Source organism: Myodes glareolus, chromosome 6 (assembly GCF_982192425.1).
Source record: "Myodes glareolus chromosome 6, mMyoGla1.1, whole genome shotgun sequence".
In the NCBI taxonomy this organism is placed as follows: Eukaryota; Metazoa; Chordata; class Mammalia; order Rodentia; family Cricetidae; genus Myodes; species Myodes glareolus.
Genome location: NC_142031.1, coordinates 103,946,774 through 103,962,957, shown reverse-complemented (window position 1 = coordinate 103,962,957; position 16,184 = coordinate 103,946,774). Strand labels below are relative to the sequence as shown.

At 40.2% G+C, this 16,184-nt stretch overlaps 1 protein-coding gene across 1 annotated transcript; it reads left to right on the top strand.

The window, feature by feature from the left end:
- The first annotated feature begins 204 nt into the window (after nucleotides 1–204).
- On the top strand, nucleotides 205–1,122 carry LOC148121935 (vomeronasal type-1 receptor 90-like). The gene has a single exon (XM_087906741.1). It carries the CDS (start codon nucleotides 205–207, stop codon nucleotides 1,120–1,122), a length of 918 nt encoding a protein of 305 aa, XP_087762867.1.
- The last annotated feature ends 15,062 nt before the right edge of the window (nucleotides 1,123–16,184 follow it).

Sequence of the window (16,184 nt, the reverse complement as noted above, 5' to 3'; positions counted from 1 at the left end):
TCCACAACCATTTGTGTTGGGATCTGGTGCCCTTTTGAGGAACATACCTGGTCAGTTGCCCTCATCAACTTAGACCATGAAACCCAATATGGACAAGGCCAACAGAACCACCATATATGGGCTGCCCATGCATGCTTCAGCATTGCAAGGGCATAAATTTCATTCTTTCTTTTCATGTTTTTAAGGTGAATAGAATTTCTACATATGTCCTCATTAAGGATTGTCCTTAATTTCCAAGCTGGATTTGGAGTCCTGGCCAATATGTTTCTCCTTGTTTTCTATACTTTCATAATTCTAGGTCGAAGACCTAAAACAATGGACATGATCTCCTTTCAACTGACCTTCATCCACATATTGTTGCTCCTCACTGGAGGGGATATTTGGCTTTGGGACATATTTGAGTCATTAAACATCGATAATGACTTCAAATGTAAGGCAAATTTTTACATCAGCAGGGTGATGAGAGGCCTCTCCATGTGCATCACCTGCCTCCTGAGTATGTTTCAGGCTGTCACTATCAGCCCCAGTTCCTCTTTGTTGGCAAAATTTAAATATAAACTAAAAAACCACCTGATTTATGCTTTCTTATTTATTTGGTCTTTCAACTTGTTATTCATTAGCAACCGAATCTTCTATGCTGGTGCTTTTACCAACGTGAACGAGACCAACCAGATGAAAGTCACTAAATTCTGTTTACTCTTCCCCATGAACTATATCATCAGGGCACTGATTTTAACAGTGACAATCTCCAGAGATGTATTTCTTCTAGTAGTTATGCTGACCACAAGTGTGTACATGGTGATCATTTTGTTCAGACATCAGAGACAACACAAGCATCTTCACAGCCTCAGCCACCTGAGAGCATCTCCTGAAAAAAGGGCCACACAGTCCATCTTGCTGCTGGTGGTTTTCTTTGTGGTGATGTACTCGGTGAACTTCATCATCTCATCCACTGCAGTCCTGTTACAGATGTACAACCCAGTCACCCTGAGTGTTCAGAAGTTTGTGATGAATGTCTATCCCACAATTACTCCTTTGGTACAAATCAGTTCTGATAGCAGAATAATCAATATGGTGAAACACATGCAGTCTATGTGCCATCAGATTTTTGAAAAGCGTTAATTTTTCCTCATTTTTCATAAAATTATTTATTTATTGTTTTTATATTCATGAGTACTGTGTCAGCTTGTATGTATCTGTTAATTCCTGGTGCCCACAATGTCAGAAGCCGTTGTCTCCCCCTCCTGAGCTGGACAGACAGATGTTTGTGAGGCGGCATTCTGATGCAGCCACAACTAATTTTTCCAAAAAACATATTCTTTTTAAAGTCTGTAGTAGTGCGAATAGAAAATCAAGATTTTTCATATTTTAAATAAAATTTGTGGTATTACACATGGGCATTCTTGTGATATTTCTGCTGCCAAGTGCTGCCGATTCCTTTAACTTCATTCTACACTATAAGTTGAAATTTCCACAGAAATTTTCTTTCTCTTTCTTTTTTACCTTATATTATAAATGTTCCTTGATGTTGAGGTCGATCAAAAGAAACTCCTTGCTAATACTGACTCTTTTTTTAAAAAAAATTTATTTCTTTACTCATTAAAAATATCCTCCTCCTACCATTCTCCCATTTCCCTCCCATTCCCCCAACTCTCCCTCCCCCTCACTCTCCAGTCCTAAGAGAAGTCAGGGTTCCCTGCCCTGTGGAAAGTCCAAGCGCCCTCCCCCTCCATCCAGGTCTAGGAAGGTGTGCATCCAAACAGACTAGGCTCCCAAAAAGCCAGTACATGTAATAGAATCAAAATCCGGTGGTGTGGGAGAATTATCTGTATTTTGTCAATCATATTTTAATAAAACGCTGATTGGCCAGGCAGGCAGTATAGGCGGGAAAGCCAGACAGGAAGTAGGGGTGGAGCAAAGAGACTGGGAGTATTCTGGAAGCAGAAGCTCTCTCTCAGCCATTCCTACGCAGACCACCAAAGAGGCAAGATGTAAGCTGCCCAGCTGAGAAAGGTACCGTATGGCTGACATAGATAAGGATAATGGGGTAACAAAAGTTATAAAAACTAATAAGTAGCCTGACCTAATGGGCCAATCAGTTTTATAACCTTATGGAGTCTTATGTGTGATTTCTCTTTGGGCTTGCCGGACGTGGGGTACTGGGCGGGACAGAAACCCCAACAAGCCAGCCCTCATGCTACAATCCCGTGTCATTATCATTGGGTTCTCAGTCTGCCCTCATTGTCAGTCACATTCAGAGAGTCCTATTTGATCACATGCTTGATCAGTCCCATTCCAGCTGACCTTGGTGAACTCCCATTAGATCAGTCCCACCGTCTCCGTGGGTGGGTACACCCCTCGCGGTCCTGATTTCCTTGCTCATGTTCTCCCTCCTTCTGCTCTTCATCTGGGCCTTGGTAGCTCAGTCCAGTGCTCCAATGTGGGTCTCTGTCTGTATCTTCATCCATCGCCAGATGAAGGTTCTTTATCAATGCCTTCTCAATCAGCCCCCCATTTCAGCCACATTCAGAGTCCTGTTTGGTCCCATGCTCATTCAGTCCTGGTCCAGCTGGATTTGGTGAGCTCCCATTAGAACAGGCACACTGTCTCAGTGGGTGGATCAACCCCTCGCGGACCAGACTTCCTTACTCATCTTCTCCCTCCTTCTGCTCTTCAATTGGACCTTGGGAGCTCAGTCTGTTGCTCTGATCAGGGACTTTGTCTCTATCTCTATCCGTGGCTGGACAAAGATTCTATGGTGATATTCAGTGTGTTAGTGGGGCAAGGCCAATTCAGGCACTCTCTACTCTGCGGCCCAAGGACCTAGCTGGGGACATCCCCGTAGACATCTGGGATCCCCTGTAGAGCCATGTCTCTTGCCAACCCTAAAATGCTCCTATATCTGTCCTTCCTCCATCTCAACCCTCCCACTCCCCCAAGCACTCTCCAGTCTTTCCCTTTTCTCTTTTCTCTCCCCCTCTCCTCTTCCCCCAATCCCACCCCCACCCTCATGCTCCCAACTTTTGCCCAGCAGTCTTGTTTGCTTCCAATTTCCAAGCGGATCTATATATGTTTTTTTGGGGTGACCTTGTTATTTGGCTTCTCTAGGCTGCCAACTATAGGCTTAATGTCCTTTGTTTATGGATAGAGTCCACTAATGAGTGAGTACATTCCATATTCATCTTTTTGGGTCTGAGTTATCTCACTCAGGATAGTGTTTTCTATTTCTATCCATTTGCATGCAAAATTCAAAATATTATTATTTTTTACCTCTGAGTAGTACTCTAATATGCATATATTCCACACTTTCTTTATCTGCTCCTCATTTGGACCTTGGAAGCTTTACAGAAACTTCTCAGTTTCAGGAGGTCACATTTATTCACTGTTGTTCTTGATGTCTGTGCTACTGGGGTTATACGTAGGAGGTGGTCTCCTGTGCTCATGTGTTGCAGTCTACTTCCCACTCTCTCTTCTATCAGGTTCAGTGTGGTCAGATTTATTTTGAGGTCTTTAATCCATTTGGACTTGAGTTTTGTGCATGGTGATAGATATGGATCTATTTTCATTCTTCTACAGGTTGACATCCAGTTGTGTAAGCACCATTTGTTGAAGATGCTTTCTTTCTTCCATTGTATACTTTTAGCTCCCTTGTCAAAATTCAGGTGTTCATAGGTTTGTGGGTTAATATCCGGGTCTTCTATTCAATTCCATAAGTCGACTTCTCTGTTTTTATGCCAATACCAAGCTGTTTTCATTACTGTAGCTCTGTAATAGAGTTTGAAGTCAGGGATGGAAATGCCTCCAGAAGTTCCTTTATTGTATAAGATTGTTTTGGCTATCTGGGTTTTTTTTTGTTTTTCCATGTAAAGTTGATTATTGTTCTCTCAAGGTCGGTGAAGAAGTTTGATGGGATTTTGATGGGTATTGTATTGAATCTATAGATTGCTTTTGGTAGAATTGCCATTTTTACTATGTTGATCCTCCCAATCCAAGAGCATGGGAGATCCTTCCATTTTCTGGTGTCCTCTTCAATTTCTTTCTTCAAAACCTTAAAGTTCTTGTCAAAGAGTTCTTTCACTTCCTTGGTTAGAGTTACCCCAAGATACTTTATGCTATTTGTGACTATTGTGAAAGGTGATGTTTCTCTGATTTCCTTCTTTATCCTTTGTGTATAGGATGGCAACTGATGTTTTGGAGTTGATCTTGTATCCTGTCACATTACTAAAGGTGTTTATCAGCTGTTGGAGTTCTTTGGTAAAGTTTTTGGGTAGAGCTTGGGGGAATGGGATGGTTAAGATGGAGGAAGGGTGGATATGGGAGCAGGGAAGTAGATATCTTAATTAAGGGAGCCATTTTAGGGTTGGCAAGAGACTTTACTCTAGAGGGGTTCCCAGGTGTCCAAGGAGTTGTCCCCAGCTTGTTCCTTGGGCAGCAGAGGAGAGGGTGCCTGAACTGGCCTTATCTCATTGCCACACTGATGAATATCTTGCATATCACCATAGAACTTTCATCTGGTGATGAATGGAGATAGAGACAGAGACCCACATTGGAGCACTGAACTGAGCCCCCAACGTCCAAATGAAGAGTAGAAGGAGGAAGAACTTGAGCAAGGAAGTTAGGACTCCGAGAGTTGTGTCCACCCACGAAGATGGTGGGACTGATCTAATGTGAGCTCACTAAGGCCAGCTGGACTGGGACTGAATGAGTATGTGATCAAACCGGACTCTCTGAATGCAGCTGACATTGAGGGCTGACTGAGAAGCCAAGGACAATGGCACTGGGTTTTTATTCTACTGCATGGACTGGCTTTGTGGGAGCCTAGTCTGTTTGGATGCTCACCTTCCTAGACCTGGATGGAGGGGGGAGGAACTTGGACTTCCCACAAGGCAGGGCACCCTGACTGCTCTTAGGACTGGAGAAGGAGGGAGAGGGGGAGTGGATGGAGTTGGTGGGAAATGGAGGATGGGAGGAGGTGGAAATTTTTAATAAGTAAAAATAAATAAAAAATAAAAAAAGATTGGTTTTGGGGAAGGTTTGAAAAGGAGTTAGAAATATGGAGAAGGAGAAGAAAAGAAGAAGTTCTTCTGCATAGATTGCAGAAATATAAAATGACTGTAGACTATGTGACTGTTAACCACGACTGCTTGTCCTTAGCTCAAAATATCATGCACTCCTATCCTAGATAAAGATTTATATCGAAACTAATGTCAAGCCATGTCTTGCATGAGTTGCAGACTCACACTGGGGACATCTGTCTGATGAAATTTTATTCTCGTGTATCTGATATAATGATTCTAAGAATAATCTGTTTTGTATGGTTAAACAATAATGCTATTAAGCAATGTTTTATCTATAAAGAATGAGCCTCATGCCTGGTAAAGATGCATTTAGATGCAATCCCTTTTGAGTCTTGTGTCTGTTTGTCATTCTCTGACTCCTTAACCACCTATTCCTGAGACCCTGTCTGTCCCGTAGGTCCCAGTGCTCCAGCTGAGCTTGTCCGTAGCACTGTACCCCATTTTTCATTGGATTATTTTGTATTTTGTCTTCTAGTTCCTCGATTTTTAAATATATTTTGGAGATCAGCCCTCTGTCAGATGTGGGGTTGGTGAAGATCTTTTCCTATTCTGTAGGCTGTCATTTTGTCTTATTTGTGGTGTCCTTTGCCTTATAGAAGCTTCTTAAATTCAGGAGGTCCAATTTATTGATTGTTGCTCCTAGTGTCTATGCTGCTGGCATTTAGGAAGTGGTCTCCTGTGCCAATATGCTCAAGGCTTCCTCCACTTCCTATTCTATCAGGTTCAGTGTACCTGCATTTATGTTGAGGTCTTTGCTCCACTTGGTCTTGAGTTTTGCACATAGTGATAGATATGGATTTATTTACATTCTTTTGCATAATGATGTCCAGTTATGCCAGCATCATTTGTTGAAGATGTTTTCATTTTTCCATTGTGCAGTTTTAGCTTCTTTGTAAAATATCAGGTGTTCATAGTTGTATGGTTTAATGTCAGCGTCTTCAATTTGATTCCATTGGTTCATGTGTCTTTCTTAATGCCAATACCAAACTTTTTTATGACTATGGCTCTATAGTAGAGCTTGAAGTCAGGGATGGTGATGTCTTTGTAGTATATCCTTTATAACACAGGATTGTTTTAGCTATCATGTGCTTTTTCCCATATGAAGTTCAGTATTGTTCTTTTGAAGTCTGTGTATTATTCTTTTGGAATTTTGATGGAGATTGCATTGAACCTGTACATTGCTTTTTGTAAGATTGTCATTTTTATTATTTTAATCTTGCCTATACAAGAGCATGGGAGATCTTTCTACTTTCTGATATCTTTTTCAATTTCTTTCTTCAGAGATTTAAAATTTTTTTTCATACAGGTTGTTCACTTGTTAGGCTAGAGTTACCCCATGATATTTCATATTATTTATGGCTGTTGTTTTTTGTGTTCTCTTTTTTATTGATTTATAAATAATACTATTCAAAATTTCCACTTTCTCTACTCCTCCCATTTTCCTCCAGCTCCCCATTCACCCTCTTTCCTTCTCCTCCAATCCTAAGAGAAGGCAGGGTACCCTGCCCTGTGGGAAGTCCAAGGCTCATCCAGGCTTAGGAAGGTATGTATCCAAATAGAATAGGATCCCAAAAAGCCAGTACATGCTGTAGAGACAAATCCCAGTGCCATTATCATTGGCTTCTCAGTCTGCCCCAATTGTCAGCCACATTCAGAGGGTCCAGTTTGATCCCATGCTCATTCAGTCCCAGTCCAGCTGGCTTTGGTGAGCTCCCATTAGCTTAGGCACACTGCCTCAGTGGGTGCACCAATCCCTCGTGGTCCTGACTTCCTTGCTCACATACTCCCTCTTTCTGCTCTTCAACTGGACCTTGGGAGCTCAGTCCAGTGTTCTGATGTGGGTTTCTGTCTCTATCTCCATCTGTTGCTGGATGAAAGTTCTATGGTGACATTCAAGATAGTCACCAGTCTGACTATGGACAAGGCCAGTTCAGGCACCCTCTCCTCCACTGCCCAGGGTCCTAGCTGCGGACATCCCTGTGGGTATTTGTGAACCCCTCTAGAGTCAAGCCTGTTGCCAACCACACAATGCCTCCCTTAATTAAGATAACTTCTTCCCTGCTTCCATATATGTCCTTCCTCTATCTCAAATATCCCACTCCCCCAAGCTCTCCCCAACCCTCCCCTTCTCTTTTCTCTCTTTTGCTCTCTCCCTTCCCTACCCTACCCCCATGCTCATGCTCCCAACTTTTGCCTGGCGATCTTGTCTGCTTCCAATTTCCAGGAGGATCTATATATGTTTTTGTTTGGGTTCACCTTATTACTAAGGTTCTCTATGGAAACCATGAAAGCCAGATGGTCTTGGATAGATATGCTGCAGAAACTAAGAGACCATGGATGCAAGCCCAGACTACTATACCCAGCCAAGCTTTCATTCACCATCAATGGAGAAAACAAGATGTTTCAGGATAAAAACAAATTTAAGCAATATGTAGCCACAAATCCAGTGTTACAGAAAGTAAAAGAAGGAAAATCACAACTCAAGGAACCCAACAATGTGCACAATAACTCAGACATCTAACAACCCTTCACCATCACAATTCAAAGAAGGGAAACACACAAACTCTACCACCAAAAGCAAGCAAACAAACAAACAAATAAATAGACAAAAAAAACCGGAGTTAACAACCACTGGTCATTAATATCACTTAATATCAATGGACTCAATTCACCTATAAAAAGACATAGTCTAAGAGATTGGATGGAAACACAGGATCCAACATTATGTTGTTTACAAGAAACACATCTCAGCCACAAAAACAGACATCTACTCTGTGTAAAGGGTTGGGAAAAGGTTTTCCAAGCAAACAGACCTAAGAAACAAATGGGTGTGGCTATACTAATACCTAACAAAATTGACTTCAAACTAAAATCAATTAGAAGAGATGGACACTCTATACTCATAACAGGAACAATTTATCAGGATGAAGACTCAATCCTGAATATCTATGCCCCTAATATAAAAACACCCATTTATGTAAAAGAAACATTACTAGAACTCAAGGCACACATCAAACCATACACACTAATAGTAGGAGACTTCAACACTCCTCTCTCACCAATGGACAGGTCAATCAGACAGAAACCTAGCAGAGAAATAAGAGAACTAACGGAGGTACTGAATCAAATGGACTTAACAGACATCTATAGGACATTCTACCCAAATAGGAAAGAATATACCTTCTTCTCAGTGTCTCATAAAACCTTCTCGAAAATTGATCACATACTTGGTAACAAAACAAACTTCCACAGATACAAAAAAATATTAGTAACCTCCTGTGTCTTATTGGATCACCATTGAATAAAGTCAGAATTTAACAACAATTCTACCCCAAGAAAGCCTACAAACTCATGGAAACTGAACAGTCAACTAATGAATCACCCCTGGGTCTGGGAAGACATAAAGAAAGAAATTAAAGTCTTCCTTGAATTCAATGAAAATAAAGACATAACATACGCAAACCTATGGGACACTATGAAAACAGTGCTAAGAGGAAAGTTCATAGCTCACATTAAAAAAATGGAGAAAGCTCACATTAGAAACTTAACAGCACACCTGAAAGCTCTAGAATAAAACGAAGCTGGCTCACCCAGGATGAGTAGAAGACTGGAGAATTCCGTAGGATAAAACCCTGGGCCCCTTTCCCAAATCCATTGGCTTACTAGCCAGCCAGCAGAGAGTTTACCTGCAGGTAGACTACTGGAGAAATCATGCATCCACCATACAAACTACTAGCTACTCCCTGCCCCAAATCCGCCTATTCACCTGCAGTCTCAGTGGAACTCTGAAACACAGCTTGCTCCAATATTGAGAGAACCTAAGAGGTGAGTGAAGAGTCACAGAGAAGGACGCCCCACTCATTAGGACCTCCGCAGTGGGACAAAACCCAGGGGCCCTATCCAACTCCCTAGGCTTTTTTAGCCAACCAGCAGGGAGTTTTCCTGTGGTTAGGCTACCCTTCAACCCATCCAGCTGCCATCAAAACTACTGGCTACACTCTGCCTCCAAACGTGTCTGTTTGCCTGCAATCTCAGTGGAACTCTGAAACATAGCTTGCTTCAATACTGAGGGAACATAAGAGACAGTCACAGCATGGACTGAACCAAGATGCAAAGACACTGCAGGCTTCATTTGAAGGAAGATATGGGTAGGTGCCAATGCAAGAATTCCTCCAACAACCTAAAAAGCAACATGGTAACACCAGAACCCAGTGGACACAAAAGGATGACATGATCATCCTAACCCAGAAGAAGTAGAAGAAAATGACTTTAATAGTAACATTATGAAAATTATGGAGACCTTTAAAGAGGAAGTGAAAAACTCCCTTAAAGAAATGGAAGAGAAGACAAACAAAAATTGGAAGAAATTAATAAAGCCCTCTAAGAAATCCAAGAAAACCAAGAAAAAAAACCAATCAAACAGGTGAAGGAAACAGTTCAAGACTTGAAGGCTGAAATAGTGGAAATAAAGAAAACATGAACTGAGGGAATTCTGGATATGAAAAATCTGGGTAAATGAACAGGAACTACAGAGTCAAGCATAACCAACAAAATATAATAGATAGAAGAAAGAATCTCAGGTGCTGAAGATACTATAGATAAAATAGACTTATTGGCCAAAGAAAATATTAAATCCAACAAATTTTTAACACAAAACATTCAGAAAATCTGGGATACCATGAAAAGACCAAATCTAAGAATTATATGGGTAGAAGAAGGAGAAGAACTCCAGCTCAAAGGCATGGACATTTTATTTAATAAAATTATAGAAGAAAATTTTCCCAACCTAAAGAAGGCACAAGAAGCTTACAGAACACCAAATAGACTGGATCAAAAAAAGCACATTCCTTTGCCATATAATAATCAAAACAGAAAACATACAGAATAAAGAAAGAATATTAAGAGCTGCAAAGAAAAAAGGTCAAGTAACAAATAAAGTTAAGCCTGTAAGAATCACACCTGACTTCTCATTAGAAACCATGAAAGTCAGAAGTTCTTGGATAGATGTGCTGCAGACACTAAGAGACCGTGGATGCAAGCCCAGACTAGTATACTCAGCAGTGATTTCATTCACCATCGATGGAGAAAACAAGATATTCCACGACAAAGACAGATTTAAAAAATACGTATTCACAAACCAACCTTACAGAAAGTACTAGAAGGGAAACCCCATTTTTGTTGAATTCAACAAAATGAAGGCACAACATACCCAAACTTATGGGACACTATGAAAGCAGGCTAAGTGAAAAGTTCATAGCACTAAGTGCACACATAAAGAAAACAGAGAAAGCTCACATTAGTGAGTTAACAGCACAACTGAAAGCTCTAGAAAAAAAGAAGGAGATTCACCCAGGAGGAATAGAAGACAGGAAATAATCAAATTGAGGGCTGACATCAACAAAATAGAAACAAAGAAAACAATCCAAAGAATCAATGAAACAAAGAACTGGTTCTTTGAGAAAATCAACAAGATTGACAAATGCTGATTCAAACTAATCAAAAGGCAGAGAGAGAACATCCAAATTAATAAACTCAGAAATGAAAAGGGGGGCATAACAACAGAACTGAGGTTATTTAGAGAATCATTAGGTCTTACTACAAAAACCTGTACTCCACAAAATTGGAAAATGTAAACGAAATGGACAATTTTTTAGACATATGCCATATACCAAAATTAAATCAGAACCAGGAGAGCAATTTAAATAGACCTATAAGCTTCGAGGAAATAGAAACTGTCATCAAAAACCTCCTAAAAAAGCCCAGTGCTGGATGTTGGATGGTTTTAGTGCAGAATTCTACCAGAACTTCCAAAAAGATCTAATACCTATATACCTTAAAGTTTTCCACATAATAGAAACAGCAGGAATATTGCAAAATTCTTTTGATGAGACTAAAGTTATACTGTTACCAAAACCACACAAAGACTCAACCAAGAAAGAGAATTACAAACCAATCTCACTCACGAACATTGATGCAAAAATTCTTAATAAAATACTGGCAAACCAAATCCAAGAACACATAAAAAAAATCATCCATCATGATCAAGTAGGCTTTACCCCAGAAATGTAAGTCTGGCTCAACATACAAAAATTCATCAATGTAATCCATCATTTAAATAAATTCAAAGAAAATACATATGATTATTTCATTAGATGCTGATAAAGCATTTGACAAAATCCAATACTCCTTCATTATAAAGGTCTTGGAGAGATCAGGGATACAGAGTTCATAACTAAATATAATAAAAGCAATATACATCAAGCCAACAGAAAACATCAAATAAAACAGAGAGGAACTCAAAGTGATTACACTAAAATCAGGAACAAGACAAGGCTGTCCCCTACATAGTTCCTGAAGTTTTAGCAATAGCAATAAGAAAACAAACTGAGATGAAAAGGATTCAAATTGGAAAGGAAAAGTCAAACTTTGGTTATTTACAAATGATATAAGAGTATATATAAGTGACCCCCAAAATTCTACCAGAGAACTTCTAAAAGCTGATAAATATCTTCAATAATGTGGCAGGATACAAGATCAACTCAAAAAAAAAAAAAACAGTAGCCCTCCTATACACAAATGATAAAGAAGCTGAGAGGGAAATCGGAGAAATATCACCTTTCACAATAACCACAAATAACATAAAATATCTTGGGGGTAACACTAACCAAGAAAGTGAAAGACCTATTTGACAAAAACTTTGAGCCCTTGAAGAAAGAAATTGAAGAAGATAACAGAAAATGGAAAGATTGCCCAAGTTCATGGATATTAAGGATCAACAAAGTATAAATGGCAATCCTACCAAAAGCAATCTATAGATTCCATGCGATCTCAATCAAAATCCCAACACAATTCTTCACATATCTTGAAAGAACAATAATCAACCTCATATGGATAAACAAAAAACCCAGGATAGCCAAAACAATCCTGTACAATAAGGCAACTTACAGAGGCATTACCATCCTTGACAACAAGTTCTATTACAGACCTAAAGTAGAGGAAACAGCTTGGTATTGGCATAAAAACAGAGACATTGAACAATAGAATCGAATTGAAGACCCAAATATGAATTCACATACATATGAACACCTGATTTTTGACAAAGAACCTAAAAGTACACAATGAAATAAAGAAGTATCTTCAACAAATGATGCTGGCATAACTTGATATCAACACGTAGAAGTAGGAAAATAGATCCATACCTATCAACGTGCATAAAACTCAAGTCCAAATGGATTAAAGATCTCAATATAAATTAAACCACACTGAACCTGATAGAAGAGAAAGTGGGAAGTAGTCTTCAATACATAGGCACAGGAGACTAATCCGCAAATATAACCCCAGTAGTGCAGACACTAAGAGAAACAATAAGTAAATTTTGACCTTGTGAAACTGAGAAACTTCTGTAAAGCAAAGGCCACAGTCAATAAGACAAAAGGCAGCCTGCTAAATGTGAAAAGATCTTCACCAACCCCACATCAGACAAAGGACTGATTGTTGTCTAAGGTTTTCTGTCCCACCAGGTCCCACAGCCATTTAGCTCCAAAGAAATGCACAGAGATCTACATTAGTTATACACTGATTGACCCATTATCTCAGGCTTCTTATTAACTCTTATAACTTATATTAGCCCATTATTCTTGTCTTTGTTAGCCACATGATTTAGTACTGTATTCATTGAAGAAGTCACGTCTTGCTTCTTCTGTGGCTGGGTCATGACTGCAGACTCAAACTTCCCTCTTCCCCGAATTCTTGTTGCCCCACTTCTACTTTCTGCCTGGTCACTGTGCCTATACTTCCTGCCAGGCTACTGTCCAATCAGCATTTATTTAAAATATCATTGAAAGTGTACAGACCATTGTCCAACAGCATCTGATCCCAAAAATACACAAAGAACTCATGAGATTAGAGAGTAAAATTCTAAATAACCCAGCAGAAGGAAAGAAAACGTGAGCAAAGAAGGCAAGATCAGAGAGAACCTTCATCCGACGATGGATGGCGATACAGACGGAGACCCACATTGGAGCACCGGACTGAGCCCCCCCAAGGTCCAAATGAGGAGTAGAAGGAGGAAGAAAATGAAAAAGGAAATAAGGACTGCTAGGGATGCGATCACCCACTGATACAAGGGGACGGATCTAATGAGAGTTTACCAAGGCCAGTTGGACTGGGACTGAACGAGGACGCAATCCAACCAGATTCTCTGAATGTGGCCGGATTATCTGAATGTGGCTGGCCCGGAGTCTTTCCGAAAAGCCATTGACAATGGCACTTGGACTTGTTTCCTCTGCATATACTGGATTTTGTGGATCCAGTCTGTCTGGACACTCACCTTCCTGGACCTGGAGGGAGGCGGGAGGAACTTGAACTTCCCACAGGGCAGGAAACCCTGACTGCTCTTAGGGATGGAGAGGGAGGAGGAGAGGGAGTGGGGGGAGTGGGAGGGTGTTGGGAGGAGGGGCGGAAATGGAAACTTTTATAATTTAATAAAATTACTAAAAAAAATGGGTTACAGAACTAAACAGAGAATTCTCAATAGATGAATTTCAAATGGCCAAAAGATAATTAAGGAAATGTTTATCTTCCTTAGCTATCAGGGAAATGCAAATCAAAATATCTTTGCAATACCATTTTACACCTGTCAGAATGGCTAAGTTCAAAAACACTAATGATAGCTTATGCTGGAGAGGAATGGAGTAAGGAGAACACTCATCCATTGCTGGTGGGAATGTAAACTGGTACAACCACTCTGGAAATCAGTATGTTGATTTCTCAGAAAATTGGGAATCAACCTACCTCAGGATCCAGCAATATGACTCTTGGGAATATACCCAAAAGGTGCTCAATCATACTACAAAAGCATTTGTTCATTTATGTTCATAGCAGCATTATTTGTAATAGTCAGAACCTAGATGCCCCTCAACTGAAGAATGGCTAAAGAAAGTGTAGCTCATTTACACATTACAGTACTACTCAGTAGTAAAAAACAATGACATCTTGAATGTTGCATGCAAATGAGTGAAATTAGAAAAACTATCCTGAGTGAGGTAACTCAGACCTAAAAATATGAATATGGTATGTATTCACTCATAAGTGGATATTAGCTATAAACAAAGGAAATTGAGCCTATAATTCATGATCCTATAGATCATTAGAGCCTAAGTAATAAGGTGAACCCAAAGAAAAACATTTATGGACCCACCTGCGGTTTGGAGACAGACAGGGCCACCTGACAGAATTGGGAGCATGGGGGTGGTAGGGGAGTAGAGGGAGGGGGAGAAGGGAAGAGGAGAGAGAAGGGGAGGGTTGAAGAAAACTTGAGGGATGGTTTAGATGGCGGGGGACAGATATGAGAGCAAGGAGGGAGATATCTTGATTGGGGGTGCCATTACCAGGTTGTCAAGAAGCCTGGCTCTAGAGATATTTCTAGAAATCCACAAGAATGGCCCTAGCTAAGACCCTAGGCAATAGTGGAGAGACTGCCTGAGCTGGTATTGCCCTGTATTCATATTGATGATTATCTTAAATATCACCATAGAATCTTTGTCCAACAACAGATGGAGACCGAGGCAGAGATCCACATTGGAGCACTGGACTGAGTTCCCAAGGTCCAGTTGAAGAGTAGGAAAAATGAGAATATGAGCAAAGAGTTCAAGACCATGAGGGTTTGATCCACTGAGGCAGTTTACCTGAGCTAATGGGAGCTCGCCAACTCCAGTGGGACTAGGAAGGAACAAGGTTAGAACCAAGCTAGTCCCTCTAATTGAGGTTGTCATTTGTATGGCTTGGGCAGACTGAGGGGCCACTGGTGGTGGCACTTGGATTTGTCTCTGCTGCATGAAGTGACCTTTTGGGATCCTATTCTCTTTTGATGTATACCTTGCTCAGCCTAGATGTAGTGGGGAGTGTCTTGGACCTTCCACAGGGCAAGGTGCCTTGCCCTCTCCTAGGATTGGAGGAGGGTGCAGTAGGAGGTTATGTGGAGGGAATGGGAGGAGGGGAGGGAGTGGGAATTTGGATTGGTATTTTTTTTAAATCCAATAAAAAAGTTATATATAGCAAAACAGCTAAAAATAGCTAAAACACTTCTGAGTAATAAAAGGGCTTCCACAATTATTATTAATCCCAAAAATGATAAGAGAAAGCCATTGACCCGAATCACCATGACGAAACTGATAAAAACAAGCAACTGATTAAAGAAAGCTTTTTATTTCATGTATACAAGATGCCTCCCGCTAAGATTTGCATTGTATGTAAGGAAGAAAAGACCTTTATAGCTCAGCATTAAGGGGATTGTAATTAGGGGATTTGGTGGGCACTATAGGCAGGTTACAAGAGCAGAACATAAATTAACAAGTTAGTCTCTCTTGAAATAAAGGCAGGTTCAAGGTGGGAATAGCAAGGTAGTCACAACAAACTAGCCAAAATGGTTATTGAACCATTTTGAAACAAAGCATGGCTTTCAAGATGGTTATAAACAACTTGTTGAAACAAAGACACATAGCCCTGCTGGAGCAGGCAGTAGAGGATTATCTTTTTTGTTTTTATCGTAAGGTGATTTTTTTTAACCTTCAAGTAAGGTAGACTGGTTTCTTAGTATCACCATTTCCAATCTCAAATTGTACTAGAGATCTATTGTAATAAAAACAGCATGGTATTGGCACAAAACAAACCTTTTTATTAATGAAATCTAACTGAAGACTCAGACATAAATCCACATGATGTGAGAAGTCCTTCTCTCTATGTGTTGCTTTCATTGGCCGAATTGGGTAAAGCAGAGTTAGGCAGGGAAGACTAAACTAAATACTGGAAGAAAGAAGGCAGAATCAGGAGAAGCCATGCTGGAGACAGATGCCAGAATTTTACTCAGTAAACCACAGTCATGTGTCGATACACAGATTAGTGGAAATGGGTTAAATTAAGATGTAACAATTAGCCAATGAGAAGCTAGAGATAATGGGCCAAGCAGCGATTTAATTAATACAGTTTCTGTGTGGTTATTTTGGGGCTGAGCAGTCAGGAAAAAACAAATGACCTCTTACTACAAATTGGTGTTCCAATATGTGCTTGCTAAATCCATGTAAACCTGAAAAAGGATTCAAAGGAATT